At 28.4% G+C, this 19,398-nt stretch overlaps 1 protein-coding gene across 1 annotated transcript; it reads right to left on the bottom strand.

Annotated features, from left to right (window-relative positions):
• On the bottom strand, nucleotides 8,599-15,751 carry LOC105161088 (GDSL esterase/lipase At5g03610-like). The gene is made up of 5 exons (XM_020693521.1): nucleotides 15,683-15,751; nucleotides 15,196-15,396; nucleotides 12,707-12,984; nucleotides 10,681-10,987; nucleotides 8,599-8,797 (listed from the first exon to the last, which is right to left on the bottom strand). The coding sequence occupies exons 1-5, from the start codon at nucleotides 15,741-15,743 to the stop codon at nucleotides 8,739-8,741; spliced, it is 906 nt and encodes a 301-aa protein (XP_020549180.1). The 5' UTR covers nucleotides 15,744-15,751; the 3' UTR covers nucleotides 8,599-8,738.

Here is a 19,398-nt window from a genome sequence, read left to right as displayed (position 1 = left end):
ATTGTCATTTATTTTCATCGATGTCGATGTCGATGTCCATGTTGAGAAAATGACTTTGATATACAATAGCATAATATGTACTAGGCGAACATATAAAATGCATAAGTACCACGAAGACACGGAAGAAAAAACATCCCTATATTATCAAGACACAACTACCACAATTACATAAATATATTTACATTTTAATACAATGTAGTATAAAATTTTTCTAGTAGTTTGGTAAAGAAAATAAATTTTTGCTTCTAATCTATCGTAAATAAATTGAATTTACTTCATATAGCGATAACAACATATAGTTAAATAATTAATTTAGATCTACAATAAACCACAAAAGTTGCATAAATACTAAACTTTGCTGCATTCTATATATATATATATATATATATATGTCACAACCTGCATAATTCATATCACTTAATTTGTTTTCGCTCAATTTAAAAAAAAATTCAACAAATCACCTCCAAATAACCTGAACATACTCTCATAATACATTTTAAAACTTTGCAAAAAGAAGAAAGCCCGAAAGCGAAGATGCGTTTATGACATAAACGACAAATTCATTGCATACATTACTCCTAAACACATTTCAGAACGTCAATTGCCTCGTCAAGAAAATAGTGCGTATCCGATTCAAAGACGACTTTCTTGTAAAAATATTCGCGAGTTACACATATTGAGCGATTCGTTCGATGAATGTGATGCGCCGCACCATATAAGAGGGAAAGTGGGGGTCGAAACGAACAAACATTAGAGTAAAAAAGCATATACAAATAGTTAGATGATTTAAATGAAAATATATGTATGACCTAAAGTGGTTGAACATAAATTGCATAATTTTTTTGATTTGGTAACCAAATGATTTGACACCCCTTTGAAGGAAAGCATATTTCATTTTTATGTTTTGGTGGACCTAAAAATACTACTTTATTTTGTTTCTTTTTTATTAGTAGTACAAATGTATACTCTTTATTCTATGGTACTACATTAGAAAGTATGTACTACTTCTTCATATGAAGTACAAGCACGTGAAATATCTTGATACAATTTTATTTTATTTTATTTTTCTAATTTATTCTCTCTTATAAATAATAATTCACAATCCCCATACAATAAATGTTTCATTAGTTGCAACAAGAAACATATGGAAATGAGCTTATGAGTGGGAACACATGTTCTCTCTTACAAAAAAGTATGATTGGGATAATTTCATTTTGGATTCTTAAGTTTGTAACTCAATTATTTTTTGTTATTTTATGTTATAATTTTTATTAATTTTGATTCTTAGATTTTTTTAAAGTGATTAAAGCTGGTCTTAGTTGTTAGTTGATCGTTTAAACGAACGGCTAAATGCACATGCCAATCACATGTTCGGCTCGGAAAAAGGGGTGTAGGGTTTCGGACTTTCATTTGAATACATACCTACAACTTTTCAATTCTCCATTTCTCTCTAAAAGAATTCCGGATCTCCAATTTCTCTTCCCTTATTTTTCTTCAATTACCTTCAGAAGTTGATTCAAAAGCATTATTTCCACTGTTTAGACCCTAATTCAAGAGTTTTGGCCTTTACCGATGGTTTGCTGCCTTTTTTTCCTTCGAAAAGGTCCATCCCTTAGTTTAGATGGTCAATTAATGATCAGGATTAACTTTAATTATTTTAATAAATTTGATAATCAAAATTGATGAGGTCAGAAACAGGGGTACCAAAAGTGATTTAGCGACTAACTTAGGAGACCAAAAATAAAATTGTTTCAAAAAATATATTTTCTAATTAAGAGGGTGTTTGGGTGAGTTAACAACTTTTCAAAAGTATTTTACAGGACGCTGAAACTTATTTAGTAAACTTTTTAGTAACGGGACTTATACGATACAGAAAATAAGATGCTAATAACTTATATGCTCTTAAACTTTATAAGATATTTTAAGGCTTATAAGATGTTGGGTCATTTTTTTTTTTCTTTTGTATAAAATAAGATGTTAGGGTGTTTAACGTAAAGCTCTTTGTACTTGTAAAATGATTAAAAAGGACATGATAGCATTAGTGTCAAGAAGCTCTCTGACATATTTTCTATCTAATTTTTTTGAAAATAATTTTATAAATGTTATACATTAGTTCAATTTCAAATAAAAAATTAAAATATAATATTTCTTTTTTAAAAATATAAAAATTGACAAATTATTACCTAAACTTTTGCATCAAAATAATATGTAACAGCATTTATCCTAGTCAAATATTAATATAAGTATATAATTGATAGTTTCTCTATTGAAATGATTGATTTTTAGTCGTATAATTTAATATGTGTTGAATCTATATATTTGTAGTAAATATAATATCGATAGTAATTTTATTTTTTTTTAGTTATAATAATTTATTATTAAATAATTAAGTATTTTCTCTTCTTCGAAAGCAAGAAAGACTAAATAGCGAATAAAATTATGTATGAATAAATTCATCATCCACTACTATGGCTAAAATAAAATTACTTAAAATCCATATAAATAGCACTTAAAGATTAATGTACTAAAAAAGTTTAAACACATTACGTATTAGTCATAAATTTACTAAAAAAGAAAAAAGAAATAGATTTTTACACAAACTAATGAAGATATTTTGGACATCTTTATCTTATGAAATATTAATCTTATAAAGTTTATAAAATATTTTAAAAAAGTCGGATGAAGTTATTTTTTTCTTAAAGAGCTTACAAGATATTTTGAGGAGCTTATAAACTCGGCTAATTATTCTCTTATTTTTAAGATCCATAATCATATTTATTATAAAATTGCTTTTTCTAACATTTTATAAGATCCATAATTTTATCTTATTAAAACATTTTAAATATTTATTTGTTCTGTATCTATTATACATATTAACTTATTACTCCATATTTTTAATTTAAATTCTGAACTTATTAAAAATTCTTTTTAGTTGTTAGAAAATAATTTGGTGATGATTTAATGTGCAAAATACTAAAGAGATATTGAGAGTAATATAATTATTTAAGGCATAGGGGCAATTTTATCTAACCAGGGGGTAAGTGTTAAATTTATTAATTTACGGATTAAATGCTAAATCAAGATAGTTCACTCTGATAAAGAAAGATTTATTTGACCTGCAATAAATCAGTAATAAATTAATCATGGGTAAATATGGATTTCATTCAATGTTTTTGCTAATATAAATACATTCAGTGAATTTTTACTAATTGATAGATCTAATTGTTAAATGGAAACAAATATCAAAGGTACTAAATGTAGTTTCTGAAACTACAGAAGAGCTACGTATAATTACACTAAATTTTAAAGGAGGACAGTGTAATTATTCCTAAATTTAAATGTAATCTAATATTAAATGTTTTTCAGAGATAATGGACAAAAGTTGCATTTTTCCATTAGTTGTTGAATCTTGATGACCTGATCATGCATTATAAAATTGATCATTTCTAGTGATTGGTGAAATTTTTAATGGTTAAATTATAAAATAATATCCTAGTTGACTTTTTCAATCCAAAAAAAAAAAAGGGAAAGTGATTACATAAAAATAAGTAATTAATTAACCTGTGCTCTAATTAAACTCTATATTTCATTGAAAAACTTGTCATGTGAAAAAATAAATAAAATTCTTAATAACCACATAATTAACTCCTTAAATCAAGAAAATGTTTTTGAAACATAATTTTTAGATTTGAAATAATTAGGAAATTTGAGTTGCTAAATGTAATATATGATTTTAAGTTTGGTTATTATTTTATATACATTTTTTTCCCTAACTACAACTATTGTTTTATTTTTACTTAATACATATTTTTGTAAAATAAAATAGTGTTTTAACATATTTGAAATAATTAGGAAATAAAATAGTTCCAAATTCAATTAAAACTAAGCAAGACCAATCAAAAAATTGATCAAACATGTTTCAAATCCGTTCTATTGCCATCTCTCATTTCAAGCGTAAAACCTTGAAGTCAAAGTGTCGATGTCTGTGTTTGTGACCTTGTCTTATGTAATACTTGATGATTTTTTAATCTTTTTGATAGTTTGTGTAACAGTTGAGTTGACTAGATTAATATAGGCTCAAAAACCTCATTCATGAGATCATTGCCCCTCTAGAACTCGAGATTGATAGGGTCGATTAGGCGGTCCAATAATGTCGTTGTTTTACCCTTGTAAAAAATATATAAGTGGGTTCGAGTTTTAAGGAAGATGTTGAGAAATTAGCTTTTGTTGGATGAATTTACCAGTAGTGAGCCCCAAAATAAAATCTGATGTCAACTATTACAGAAGATCATGGGTTATGAAAACCCTTATGCAAACCAATAATACAGAATCAATAAATATATCTACAAATTGATGAGTAAAAGAATATGTGTATAAGTATTTACAGATCTACTAAAGAACAGTATTAGATAAAACTAGAAACAGAAAAGAGGTTGGCTCAGGGAGCCATATCCGAAGAGGGAAGCCCACAGCCACCAAAGCCGACAACCTTCTCATGGTTGCTTAGAGCTACCTAGTGGACCACTCACAACTATTTCAGATTTCACTCAGGAAAGAGTTCACAAAGAACTTTTAATCGGAGTAAGAGAAGAAGAAAATTTCTTTGTTCAGGGGTTATAATTACCAGAGAACCACCAGAGGTATTTATAGAGGTAGGGCTTAGATATCTAAGAGAGAGAGCCATTGGCTATCAGAGAGATAGGGAGACGGCAGAAGAGAAAAACCAAGAAGAAAGAGAGAGATAGAAAATTGATGAAGAAAGAGAAATACGAGAAGAAGGAGAGAGACGCAGTGGAAGAAATGAGGAATTGGTGAAAATAGATTAGGGTTAGGGTTTTGCTAAAGAGAAGAATATAAATATTAGACAAATCGAGTCAGGTGGGTGCCCGATTTTTGTGAGTGGGCTAAGCTAATAAGTGGACCAAAAGAGGTGGGGTGGGCTGAGTCATCCAAAGCGAGAGGTTTTAGGCATTTTGGGTTGGGCCTACCAAAAAAGGTCATGGGCCATATTTTATAACATTCTCCACCTTGGACAAGGACCTAAAGAGGCCAAGTCCAATTTTTAATCTGGCTTTCATCATTACCAAAACGTTGAGATTGTCCCTGCAAAACAAGAGAGAGATACTTGCATATTTATAGGTTAGAAAATGCAAAGAATACTGAAGATTTAATTATTCTAAGTTCAAGATTTTGAGGCAAGTTTTAAACTTTTCTATAGGTAAACACTTAGTTCCCAAATCTGTAGGATTAGATTCAGAATCTATCTTTACTAGAGAACAAAAATTAACAGTTTAATACAAATTAAGAGGGATCCTTGCCTAAATCTCTACTAGATACCCGATAGCCTCAAGGGCTGGGCGAGGTGAGGGATTAGCAAGGAGTTGGTCTTGGTCCCAAAAAATAAATAATTTTTAAGCAGTAAAAGAACGCACTAGGTAGAAAATATTTCAACCCACAAAGCCGTATTTGTGCACTAACAATATCAAAGAAATATTCGCACACAATAGTTAAGAGTTTGCACACAGTGAAATAAACTCAGAATAAAAAAGATATTAGATCTTCATAAATAAGCACTGAGCAATAATCACAGATTTCGTACAAAGCAAAAAAATCAAGAGGTTATTTCGCAGAGAAATGAAGATGATCTTACCGGTCACTAGCGGCAGAGAACTCAAAAGCTTTGATACCACTGTTGGATGAGTACACCAGTAGTGAGCACCAAAATAAAATCCTATTTCAACTATTAAAGAAGATAGTAGGTTATGAAAACCCTTATACAAATAAATAAATATATCTACAGATCGATGAGTAAAAAGATATGTGTATAAGTATTTACAGATCTACTAAAGAACAACATCAAATAAAATTAGAAATAGAAAAAGGGTTGGCTCAGGCAGCCAAATTCGAATAGGAAAGCACACAGCCACCAAGGCCGTCAACTTTCTCATGGTTGCTCTGAACCCAAACAAAACCATTAAGGCCGATCCACAAAGGACCACTCACAACTACTACGGATTTCACTTAAAAGAGAGTTCACAAAGAACTTTTAGTCGGAGTAAGAGAAGAAGAAGATTTCTTTATTCAGGGGTTATAATTACCATAGAACCACCAGAGGTATTTACAGAGGTAGGTAACAACTCAAATCTATTCAAGAAAGATTCTTGTTATTTTTCTCATGTATGAAACATAAAAATTTATTGATTATGTTTGTTGTAACATACTTTTTTAAGTGAAAGCGATGAATTATTATTTTTTATTGAATAAATCGATCGCAACAATGTCACATATCTATATTTAACAACTATGGATAGTTATAACAATAATGTACTAATCATGATCAATATCAAATAAAGGGGAATGACACTTTTCGTCCCCTAACTTACACTAGAAAAAATATGATTTTTCGCTACGATTAATAACTATAGCAAAAAGAAGAAAATCATAGAAAATACAAATCAACCACGACTCTGAAATGGCTATTAGCATTAGTTTTTGCAAGTGTGACCAAAACATTAGTCATGGCCAAAACCAAACTAACATTTTGGCTATGGTCAAAAGCCATGACGAATATTGATTAATCATGGTAAAAATTTAAGTTTCTACCTTAGTTTCGTTTAACTGTAGTTAAAAGTATTAATTTACCTTGATTTTTAAACCGTAGTCATTTATAGTGTAGTGGAAAAACTCAAGTTTTTGTAGTGTTAGGGCCTTTTTATTTTTTATCCCATTGGTTACAAAATCCTCATTTTTGGTTCTGTGATTTATACAAAATAGCACTTTGGTTTCATGAAACATTTTCGTTATATATTTTAACGGAAAATGCCATGTGCTTAGCACATGACAGTTAGAGTCTTTACACTTTTGGTCTCGTATGTTACAGGATTTTCACTTATGGTCCCATGCACTTAACAACCACGTGGCTTTTTCTGTTAAACATCTAATGAAAATGTGTTATGGGACCAAAATTACTATTTTTTTAAAGTTACCAAATGTGATAATTTCATAATCAATGGGATCAAAAGTGAGAAAATTCTAATTTTTTTTTATGAGGAAGAAAAAAGAAACCCTAAGTTACAGGGAAGAAAAATGCAATTTTGCCTCAAATAAATATATCTAATCAACACCTACTGTTAAAGTAGAACGATACCTACTATTAAAGTATGTTAATCTGTTAAAATAGAACAATACCTACTATTAAAGTAGGCTAATATCCTTACACGTCGATGGAATTCGAACTCATAGTTTTATAATCATAAAACCCCAACTTCACCAATTGAGCTAAAGCTCGTTGACTGCTGTAACATGTACTCATTCATCGAGATGAAACAATCATACATGAAATATTCTCCATTTTAATTGGAGTTTTATGAATTTATCTTCAAAATGACGTTTATTAACAGAGATCGATGAACTTTAAGTCTTATGTATTGCTGAAATTTCTTTAATATGGGATAATATATATACATTGCTCGTTAAAATTAAAAGTCTTATTCAATAAGATGTTACATCATTTTGGTAATAATAAAGATATATAATGAATTAGTTGTGTATTAATAAAAGGTAGAAACATGAGTTTGAATATTAAAAATTCAAAAAAATTGAATAAAAAACTATATTTATCATCTCGCATGCTTAACATATTTAGATGTATAATAGTAATTTGGTCAAAAAAGATTTATTTGATTTGCAATAAATTTGTAATAAGTTAATCGGGCATAAATATAGATTTTCATTCAAATTTATTTGTTGATGCGAACAATTTTTTTGAACAAATTTGTTAATGGATGGATCTATTTATCGGATGGAAAGAATAGTCAGGGATATTAGGTGTAATTCCCCAAACCACTGGAGATTTATATGTAAGTATACCAAACTTCAGAGGATGTGATTATTTCTTTTAATTATAATTAATATTTAGACTTTACCTGAAAAATAATAATTAATTATTACACAATCATGATTAATTAGCATTTTTATCGAGCGCTATATATGTATAAACATGTGTACTAATGAGAATGAGTTATAAGTTCTAACGTTGCAAAACTTTTTTATTTTTTTTAATAACTATTAACCATCATCGTACGCGCCTCCCTTATGAGTATATAGAAAAGAACTATACCGTGAGATGTGAGAATAAAGAAATTTTGTGAAAAGAAATAATTCTGGTATGAGCGAAGAAAGAAAAATTCGTGAGAAGGAAAGAAAGACGTAGATTAAGGTGATAGAGAAAAAAATCGATTATAATTAAGGGTTTATTAAAAATATAAAAATATGCAAGAAAAAGAAACACGAAGAAGTTAGATGAGTGGAAAACGTGAAATAGTGGGAGAAAAAAATAAATATAATTATAAGATTATTAAAAAATATTAAAATTATTATTATCACCAAATTCCTTTTTCAAGAAAAAAAACGAATTAAAGGGTAAATTCGAATACTGAAAAATTGATACGACAACAAATTTTTTTTTTATAATAATATAGATAACGTCGCATAATGCATTCTCCATGCATATATGCTTTTATACTACAAAAAATTGCAGCATCGATCATAGCAAACAAGAAGAAAATGAGACAGAATTAAATTAAGGTAATCTCTTCACAGAAGAAGAGAAGGCAGAGAGCGTTTTAGAGCCGAATAAACAGCGCGCCAGCCCTTGTCGGAAGGATGTATAGAATCCCAGTAAAATGAGTGACTGCGATTCTTACACACAACGTATTTCTTCACACCATTGTTGTCAACTAAGCGTCTTCGCCCTTCGCACCACCACAGCATGGCTTCAATTTATCTGTCAAATTCCCTGAAATGGACGAAGAAACATAGCAATAAATTAATCTTTTCGTAGATTGTCGGTCGTATGCCAGACACGCGGATGTAAAATCCTGACATTGCACGGGTTAGGGCTTGTAGAAGATAAGTACAACGTCGAAGATGTGCACTCTGTCGATTTATATAGGGATTATTTCACTTTTCATACTCAAAGTATACCCCTTTTTCAATTTTAGTATCTCAAATTTTTAAGTTATCGGAGTTAATTATTAATATCCAAAATTTTTAGATTTCATCCATCTAAGTATCCTCCGTTAAATTGACCATTCCCAGTTCTGAAGGAAAAATTGGGTGGGATTTTATTTATAGGGCATGTTTGACTTCTAGTTTATTCAACATACAAAGAAAATCTATTTTAATTCTTTCTTATTTCAATTTCATAATTGAGGATAATAATTTAAAAATATATATTTAATCCAATTTCTATTAAAAAATATCAATGTTACTGAGAAAAACAGTTTTTTTTCTTTTATCTTTTTACTTGGCCACAATGCAAATGTTGTCATACTTTATTTATCGAGGGTTTGTGCTATAACTTTTCATACTTTTCTTTTAATTATTTTAGTAAATATTTTTTTTATTTTTTTTTTGTGACTAGTGAAATAGAAAGTTTTAATAAATTTATAAACAAAATTCTCTCAGTAAAAAACAATCATTTAAATGTATTTTTTTAGTTTGTGTACAAACAACGGTATAATATATCAAAGTATGGATATGTCAAAAGTACATTGACACCTTTGAGTGGCTTATTCAATTTTTCTCTATTTATTCTTCGCAAACAATGCTATTGGCGATTGAACAAAAGATTCTATTAGTTTTCTTAAATTATTTTTAGACGATTATCTCTACATTACTCCGCATTTAGTGCATTTTTATTTCCATTTGAATTGGTATTTCCACAACAATTTGAATTAGCATTTTTTTAATAAAAATTGGGTTAGAATTTTTTTTACATTATTGTCCTCAATTATAAGACTAAAGTTAAAATAGAAATTTTTGGTGTTGAATAAAATGGTAGCCAAACATGCCCTTATATAGACAAGATCCCACCTAATTTTTCCTCCAAAATTGGGATTGACCGTTTTAACGGTCAACCTAACGAAGAATACTCAGGTGGATAAAAATTAAAAATTTTAGGTGCCAAATCTAACGACTTGAAAACCTAAGCTACTAAAACTGAAAAACAGATATATTTTGGGTATGAAAATAAAATTATCCTATTTATATACAAGTGGCAAGAATTTTCGTTAATTGTAACCCGATAATTGTAATAAAATTTTGTGTATGAGTTTTTAGAGGTTAAATAAAGGTTAAGCTTTTAGAGTGGAGGATAACTTACCATCTTAACATGCTCCCTTTACGTGCAAGGTTTGTTGGAACAACGGCCAATAACTATTACATAATTGGGCAATTACCAATATACTTTGATATTTAATGAGATTATGTAATTTTTAGATAAAGAATTGAAATTGTCAACTTTACCCTTATTGTATTTTTTTCTTTTTCCAAAAAATTGTAAAGAAACGGGGAAGGTGTGGATGGAAAATTTTGAAAAAGTGAAAACAAAAATGTCCATTTAGTGCATAAAAAAATTCCAAAATTTTTTAGAAAGTAAGTGAAATTATAAGTTATAGTCCACAAAGGCATTTTGATCAGTCCACTATAAAAAAATGGATAGAAACCTAGTGGAAACTATCTCAATTGGTGGATGTCCATTATAATCAGGAGAATATTGATAATTTTCTAAATAATGAATGGGTATTTGTAATTATGCTAAATCTCCAAAAAGCTCGTTGCAATTACCATAATTAAAAAAGGCATATAAAAAAAACATAATGTGGAGTTGGTGATTACCTGGAGACTTTTGGTCTATTTTCAAGGCAGAGATGAAAGCATCATAGAGGTCTAGGTATTTGAAGACAGGGGCAGCAGTTTCATAGTTTAAAGCCCATATATGTTGCTGCAGCAGTATGTTGTGGGACTGTGAGAAATTGTTCTCTTCTGCATTGCAATTTCTATATGAAGAAGCAGCACTATTTCTAGGCAAGCAGCCTAGTGGTTCAATTCCTGTGATGGCTATTTTCTTGATCTCGAAGTCTTTTATCCTCCTCACATTCAATACTAACTGCTCGATCACTGATCTTTTCAGTTCCGGCAAACCCTGATTCACATAAATCATAATAATAATAATAGTAACAAGGATAAAAAAAATGTCAATTTCAGATCAATGTACCAAAAATTGGCGATATATAACAAATCGGGACAAAAGTACGAGGTTCTTGTGTCACTGTAAAAGAAAAAATATTGATAACTATTTACTGCTTACAAATTATAATAAATATATCAGTACTATCTATCAGATGAAATCAATGCAGAAACTTAAATTTCGACTATAATTAATCAATATTTGCAATGATTTTTTTGCTATTACTATTGTTCCAGCGTCCCTGCAGAACGACTGCTGGCACAATAGTGCAACTGTAATTAATTAGTTTTTATCATGGTTTTTTATTTTTGACTTTAGCAATTAATCATGACAAAAAAAGTTATTTTTCTTCTAGTGTATCCATATGTTAATATGAATTAATTTTTTTTATACTTTTGAGCAGAATATTGTTGATCATTTAATTTGATTTTTTTTAACTGCAATGGCAGGTGATTTAAATAGTCAAATTTTCACTCAAATTTAATTTCCAGATACCCACTTAGAAACAAGATAATCACAATAAATACGACTTTCTATCATGATTAATTCTTACGGTAAAAAATAAAAATTAAAGTTATAATGAATACTAATCAATTATAATTGTTTAATAATAATTAGTTATTATTTGTTTTAAATAAAGTCAAAATATTAGTTATAACTAAAATTCAAAAATAGTATTTCGATTATATCTAAAACTCCGCAAATATTAATTAACCGTGGTCGAACCCTAAGCCAAAATCGGAAGAAGTATGGCCTTTTGTCAATGTTATTTATCATAGTAAAAGAATAATAAATTGTGGCACCCGAATACTATTTCACCACAATTGCTCAACTATTAGTTTTACAGGTGAAACTAAAAGATTAGCCATAACTAAAAAAAACATAGCAAACAATATCGATTAACCATTGGTCAAAACTTAAGTTTTCAACATTGATTTTGTTTGACTGTGACAAATAGTTTGCTATGATTTTTAAACCGTAAGTCATTTATAATACAAGGAACAATTTGTGTTGGAAAAATTGCGATTTTAGTTCTGGGATGGTATTTTTTGTTGTGTACGAATTAATTTTTACAATTTAGTCCTATAACTTTATAATTTTAAAATTCTAGTCCTTTTTCGGCCAATGTGGCCGGAGAATTATATGTGACTTGCACATGATCTAATTAAATTATAATTTTGGTCCTATAAATCAATTCCTGCATGACCAAGAATGCCCTCCCCTGCAAGTTACAGGACTAAAATTATGATTTACTTAGATCATATGCAAGTCACATATAATTTTTCAGGTCAAATTGATAAAAAAAAAAAAGATGAATACGAAAATAAATTATGAAATTCATGCAAAACCAAAAATATCACCCCCATAAATTACGTACTAAAATTGCATACTTATAGTTTCTTGTTGGGAAAAATGCAAGCAATCCCCTTGTAATATCGCAAATGAACAAATTACCCTCTTATGAAAAACAAATAGCGATTTACCTCCCTATATTTTTTAAAATACAACAATTTATCCCCTATGATTTTTAAAATGAAGCAATTTACCTTCCTATTTTTTTCATATAGGGATAATGAGCTCATTTTCAATATCACAGGGGGATAAATTGTTATTGTCCCGTTTCTTGTTTAGGACACATATTGATGGTAGGTATGATTAGTTTAACAACTTTACCTGGAAGCTGCCATGTCTGGCCAAGTAAGTGGAGTAGTCGTTGCCCGCCAGAGAAACAAGCGCGATCGACGAGCTCAGCTCTTCACTCCTGTACACGTTTTTATCCACCAGTTGTTGGAAGAAGTCGATCTGCGCAGTCATGTTTGGTTGATCAACCTGCAGCGTTTGGAACACTCCCGTCCCTCCGTGCGCAAAGTTGATTCCGTATCGTATCGTGTTCGTATTTAGATTCTTGAGCCGACGGTATGGGAATGGGGATCTTATGCCGAGAAATGAGGCTGCGAATGTGTACAATTTTATAAATAATTAAATAATTATACGAGAAATATGATCGATAAAATTACTCTTGACGATCGAGTATGAGATAAAGTTAAATGAGAACCAAGACTGACATGATATGGACATTGAGATCATCGTTTTAAGTAGCGGTATCGAAAATAATATTAGTAATAGATGTTTTATATATGATGCGGCGTATGTATCGAAATATTATCGGACGACACATATAAAAAAATGCATTATAAAATATTAAAAAACTCGAAAAAAATTAGTAAAGAATTACAAAATAATATACAATTGACACTGGTTAATATATATCAAGGAGTTTTAGAATAAAATTCAATAAAATATTATTTTCAAACTTGAATTTGTAATAAAAAGAATAGTTTATAGTAATAGAAATAGAAAAATGTTTACTATATATCCATGCAATAATAAATTAAGTAAATTATATTACAAAAAGCTTTTAGAAAAGAACTATTTCAAATATACTCAAAAAATAATATATATACACATGTCAGTAGATATTATCGAATTCGGCCGATACTTTAAACCATAAGGACATGAGATGTGATTATTTTTTAAAATTTTAGAATATATAGCCACAATTGTTACAAAAGTTGTGTATAAATATATATAAATACTTTGTCATGTTTATTTATATAAATATAAACAAAAAATAAGCCTTTGTAACAAAAGGACAAGAGAGGGAAAAAAAACTAATATGGAGAAAAAATAGTTTATATATATATATTTAGGTTTTGTTATCTATATTTCTTAAAACATATTATATACATATTTGATTTCATTTGAAAACATGTCCGTCAACTTACTAAACAAATGTATACAGATCAAATAGAAAATTGATGTAATTAAAATAAGTAATAAGCATTAATGTCTACATAAAATTACCAAAAACAAAAACAAAAGGATATAATCACACACTAATTAATTTAGGGTTAATTACATTTGGACCCCCTGAAAATAAGAAATTACACTTTTTCTCAAATAAGTTTGAAATTACAGTTATGCCCCCTCCGAGATTTTTTTTCGTTGAGACTTGATCCCCTTCCACAAAAATTTGGATGAAAAATGCTGACATTAGCAAAAATTATTACATAAATTTTTATTTTTGTTATTATTTAACATTCTCATATATAGTATAATAATTATAAAGAGATAAATGTAATGTGTGTGTATATATATATATGAAGTGAGGTTAAGTGCAAAGATATTATACGAAAATGTTAAATAAGTTGTAAACTTAAAAATTTACGTAACTACTTTGATAAGTCAGTATTTTTGTCCAAACTCTTATGGAAGAGAATCAAGTGTAAAGGGAGAATTTTCGAAAGGAAAGTAAGTGTACTTTTAGAACTCTTTAGGGTTAAATCCATTTTGACCCTTGTGATATAACAAAATATCAAAAACCCCCTTATGAAACTTTTAATGTAAAAAATTACCCCTATGTTACGAATAAATAATCACTTCGCCCCCTGGTCAATTTGAATCTATTTTTTTAGAAACAATGGCTAAAATACCCCTCCTAGTCAACCGGTCAACTAGGCTTATTAATATATAATTATTTTAATTTATAATAATATATGTAATTTATAATTATTAACATATATTTATAATACATATAATTATAATTTATAAAAAAAATTCAAAAATAACAATTATACCCCACCCCCACCCCATCTTAATTTAAATAAAATAATTTTTTATTATATAAATAATTAAGTAATTATTATATAAAAGAATATTTTATTATTAATAGAAATATATAATATTTTAATTAAATAATTATTATATAAATTAATATTTAATTATTAAATACATATATATAATATTATATATTAAATGTGAGAGAAGGGTAAAAATAAAAAAAAAGAAAATGGACTTTATAGGAAAATCGCAGTCAGAGCGCGTGTAGCTCAACTTTTGAACGGAGGGAGTTTTTTTAACTTTATTTTATATCATAGGGGGTATTTGATACTTTAATTTTCATAGGGATTTTTTTCAACATTTCTATTATCACAGGAGGTTTTTGAATTTTTTCCAAAAAAAAAATATAATTTTATTTTCAGAGGGATCTAAACATTATTAACCCATTAATTTAATAGAAATATTAATACGAGCGATCAATCATAGAACAACAACAACAATAATAATAATAATAATAATAATGATAAAAATAATAAAAATACCTATGTAATCAGTGAGAACACGGCCGTCGGAAAACCTGCCGGATGGTTTTCCAGGGAAAGTGATGCCGTAGGGTGACTTCCACGACCTGGAAACTGAGGTGGGAAGGTTCCCTGTGTCCGCGTACGAGTCCCCGAACACGAACAACACCTTCTTCACTTCCCCACCTTTCCTGGTTTCTTCATCCCCATAACCTTCTCCAACTATTTTAATTTCATTCATTCATTCATTCATTCTCATCATCATATATATATAGATTCAAATGCAAATAAACTCCACGTGAAAGTAATAACAAAAAAAAAAAAAAATGTAACAACGGTCCTCTGAATTTATGAAGAAATTAAGACTAACGCGACTCCCAGACGTGGGAGGCATAGAGCTTCTTTTTTACAAGTTCAGGGCAGGGTCGTATTTTTAGGGAGATTTTGTGTATTTTTACGGGAGGTCGAAGAAATATTGAAATTGAAGTAAAAGTATGCAAGAACGAACCTGTGGAAAGAAGAGCCAAGGATGAAATGAGGATGCAGAAGGAGGAGGAGATGATTGCCATTTTCTTCTTCATGTTTCTAAGTGTGAAAGTTATGAAGAGAGTTGGTCATATATATAAGGGATAATTACAGTTCGCTCTTATAAAGTTTGGTATAATTATATATATTTCTATGTAGTTTGAAAAATTACATTTAGTATTCTTGAAGTTTGCTTCTATCTAAAAAGTAAGTCCCTTCGTTAGTCAAGATTCACTGAATTGCTGATATTAACAAAAAAATCTATATTTACCTCCAATTGACTTATTGTAGATCAAATAAGTTTTTTTATAACCATATTTTAACCACATACGTTTTCACTCGTAAATGCATGTGAGGAAGTATATCTTCACCATTATAAGAATATTTTAGTCTAAAAAACAGTATTTGTCCTGCAGTAAGTCAGTAATAAGTCAATCGATAGTAAATATTAATTTTAATTTATTTTTTTTTGTTAATATCAACAAATTCAGTGAAGTTTGACTAGTTGAGGGACTTATTTGTTAGACAAAAACAAACTTCAAAGGTGTTAGATATAATTTTTCAAACCATAAGAAGTTTATGTGTAATTACTCAAAATCTCAGGGGAGGGGAGTGTAAATTATACCTATATATAATTAAGGAGGAAATCTTCCATATATAAAGGGTTAATTATACTTATACTCCTTTTGAAAAATATAAAATTATACTTACTTTTTGAAAAAAATTCAGAATTATACTTACATCTCCTTCATAAACCTCCGTAGTTTCCTTACGTTAGGGTTTGGAAGGAAAATTCACTATATAAAATGCAACAGTTAATCACGGCTGATTGTCATTATTAAAATAAAATAGTCGTAGCAAGTAGTTATTGACTAGGGCCATGCAATGGCTGTTGGCCGTGGTATCTGTGAGAGTAGCTAAATATTTGTCATGACTAAAAGCCATGTCAAATACTTTTACCATGGACTTTAGTGATGGAAAATAACTTTTTCTTGGTGAAAAACTTATATTTTGGCATCGATTTTATTTAACTGTAGTCAATAAAAAAGTATTTACCATGACTTTTAGTACATAGTTATTAAAATTATAGCCAATAGTTATTTTTTTCTAGAAATTCTGATTTCACGAAAAACTACATTTACTCCTCATTCAATAATTTTTCTAATAATATTTTTATATTTGTAGGGGAGTAAACGTAATATATATATATATATATATATATATAAAGCTAACATAGTGTGATTATAATAAAATATTATTCCTGAATTATAGTCATTGGGTAAAAGTTAATAATTTCTTTATGCATTTTTTACTTCCTATATAAAATGAGGTTAACATCATAGTGCTACTTATTGCATATATTATATTTACTCCTGTACAAGTACAAAAATATAAAAAGGAGAACATTGAACAAGGGGTAAAATTGAAAATTCATATTATTATTTTACAGACGTCAACATTTTTCATCAAATTCGTAACTAGTAAAAGGAATAAGTTGTAGATGGAGAATTTTAGAGGGGATGTAATTATAATTTTAAAAGTCTTTCGGAAAAAAATATAATTTTATATTTTTAAAAGGGTAAGTATAAGTAATTGTAAAATTTCCTTTTAATCTCAGTCGAATCCCTCAATTTTGTTCCTTGTAGTAATTTATTTGCTAAAAATTTGATATCTTTAATCGATGTGGAGTCAATAGATTTCATTTGACAATAATGATGGCATAATATAATTTCAAATCCCTTTTTGACAGACAAATGAAACACTAGGGATGACACCCCATAAACCTGTTCAAAAAAATAATATTTGCGTTATAATTGTAATAATTTCCAAATGAAAAAATACAAGTAATTTATTTGTGATATTATAAATAAGTAAATCGTCTTCTATAAAAAAAAATTAACAATTTACTTTTCATATTTTTTTAAAATAAAGTAATTTATCCCCCTGTCTAGGGGGTAAATTGTTAATTTTTTTTAATATAGAGGAGTAATTTGCCCGTTTACGATGTTATACATTAGCTGGTGCCGACGAGTTGGTATCAATAAAATTGTCATAATATTACAATAATGATGTTTGTATTGTCAATTAGTCGTCACTGAACAATGTGTAAGATTTTTTTAATAACAGATTAAAAATTGTTATCAATTAATATAATAATCGATACTATATATTAAGTAGAGCACTTCTTTAATATTTTTCTTATTTTTGATCTGCTATTTTTTTTACTCACTAAGTTTCCACATTTATCTCGTTATTTACAAGTAGTAAAACCTATTTTTTCAAATAATTATTTATTTTTTAATTAATATTTTTTTCCCTTTCTCCTACTCCAAACATTATCTTTCAGAATTAATTATTTATTTTTATCGTAATTATTTTTATATCATCATTTTATCTACAACAATAAAAAATAATAAATAATATTTAATTACTTTAAATTTTTTATGCACATATATCAAATATGCCACATACAGCTAATTTTGAGATTATTATTTATTATAAACTTCCCCACTAACCCCTCAATTGGTGTAGTATGTATGCAAATATATGTTTTTTTTTTTTTTTTTTGAGAGTAATATGCAAATATATGTTAAAAAGCTTAGAGATAGAACCTCTCAATATATAAAAAAAAGGATAAGATTAACAATAAAAGATTATTTGATAATTTTAAGATCATCACTATTAATAGTATTTATTAAATAATAAGAATTTTTATTTTATGACGACCTCACAACCCCAATAAATAATCGTTATTACTATATTTATCTTGTCATTATATATAAGTCACTAATTATCTATTATAACAATTTTATGCTCCGATCCTTCGTCAGTAATTGTACTATGACAAGACTAAGGTGTTTGACTAAATTTATTTAAAAAATCTTATAAATTTATACCCTTACAAGATATTTTTAGCGTTTATAAAATATTACACCTTATCATTAAAAAATATTTAAATAAAATAAAATTCCGAAATTTACAAATGTTAGTAGTAACAAATATGTAATAAATTTAAATGAATTTGTTAAAATCTTAAAAAAATTCATAACTTTTTTTCAAAGAGCTAATTTTTAGAGCTTATAAGCTCATTTCTCTAAAAAAATTGCCCAACCCTTTATAGGGTCTTACATTTTATTTTTCTTTACAAATACGAAAATATAGATGGGAATGCTAAATGGATGGAAAAATTAAAAATTTGTACATTTTTTTTTTCCAGTGTCAATATTTTTTATCCAAATCCTAATAAGAGGGGGTCAAGTGTAAATAGAAAATTTTAAGTATAAATGTAATTTTAAAACTTTTCTGAAAAAAAAAGTGTAATTTCCCATTTTCAGCACGAATCTAAGTTAATTAACCCAAAAGTTTATAAACTCATCCGAACAACCTCTAAATTACTAATAAGGTGGTGTGAATTGAACTGTGACTATATTAAATCCTTCAAAATGGCGAAATCTATGATACAATCAGCTGTGGTTTCTTCTACAGCTCTTGACTGACTGATTAAAGTCATCTCTCATTATCTGACCAGCAAGCAAAATTGGGAGAGGAGCACTGCACAGGTAATGTCTGCATTTGATGATAAGAAAATCACCTGCAGTTTGCACTGCTTGGCGATGTGCCTCTCCTTTTCTCTGAGTCTGGTGGATACGACAGTTCAACTTATGGGTCTGATGGGTCTGTCGGGTCAGGATCTACATG

Source organism: Sesamum indicum, linkage group LG4 (genome assembly GCF_000512975.1).
Source record: "Sesamum indicum cultivar Zhongzhi No. 13 linkage group LG4, S_indicum_v1.0, whole genome shotgun sequence".
Lineage (NCBI taxonomy): Eukaryota > Viridiplantae > Streptophyta > Magnoliopsida > Lamiales > Pedaliaceae > Sesamum > Sesamum indicum.
Note: the sequence above shows the minus strand (reverse complement) of the source record. Positions and strands in the feature narration are given on the sequence as shown.

Coding starts and splice junctions, on each gene's coding strand:
- LOC105161088 (XM_020693521.1), bottom strand. CDS start 15,743: ATGGCAATCATCTCCTCCTCCTTCTGCATCCTCATTTCATCCTTGGCT. Junction 12,985..15,195: donor TGTTCTCACTGATTACATAG/GTATTTTTATTA, acceptor ACACATTCGCAG/CCTCATTTCTCGGCATAAGA. Junction 10,988..12,706: donor CCAGACATGGCAGCTTCCAG/GTAAAGTTGTTA, acceptor TATGTGAATCAG/GGTTTGCCGGAACTGAAAAG.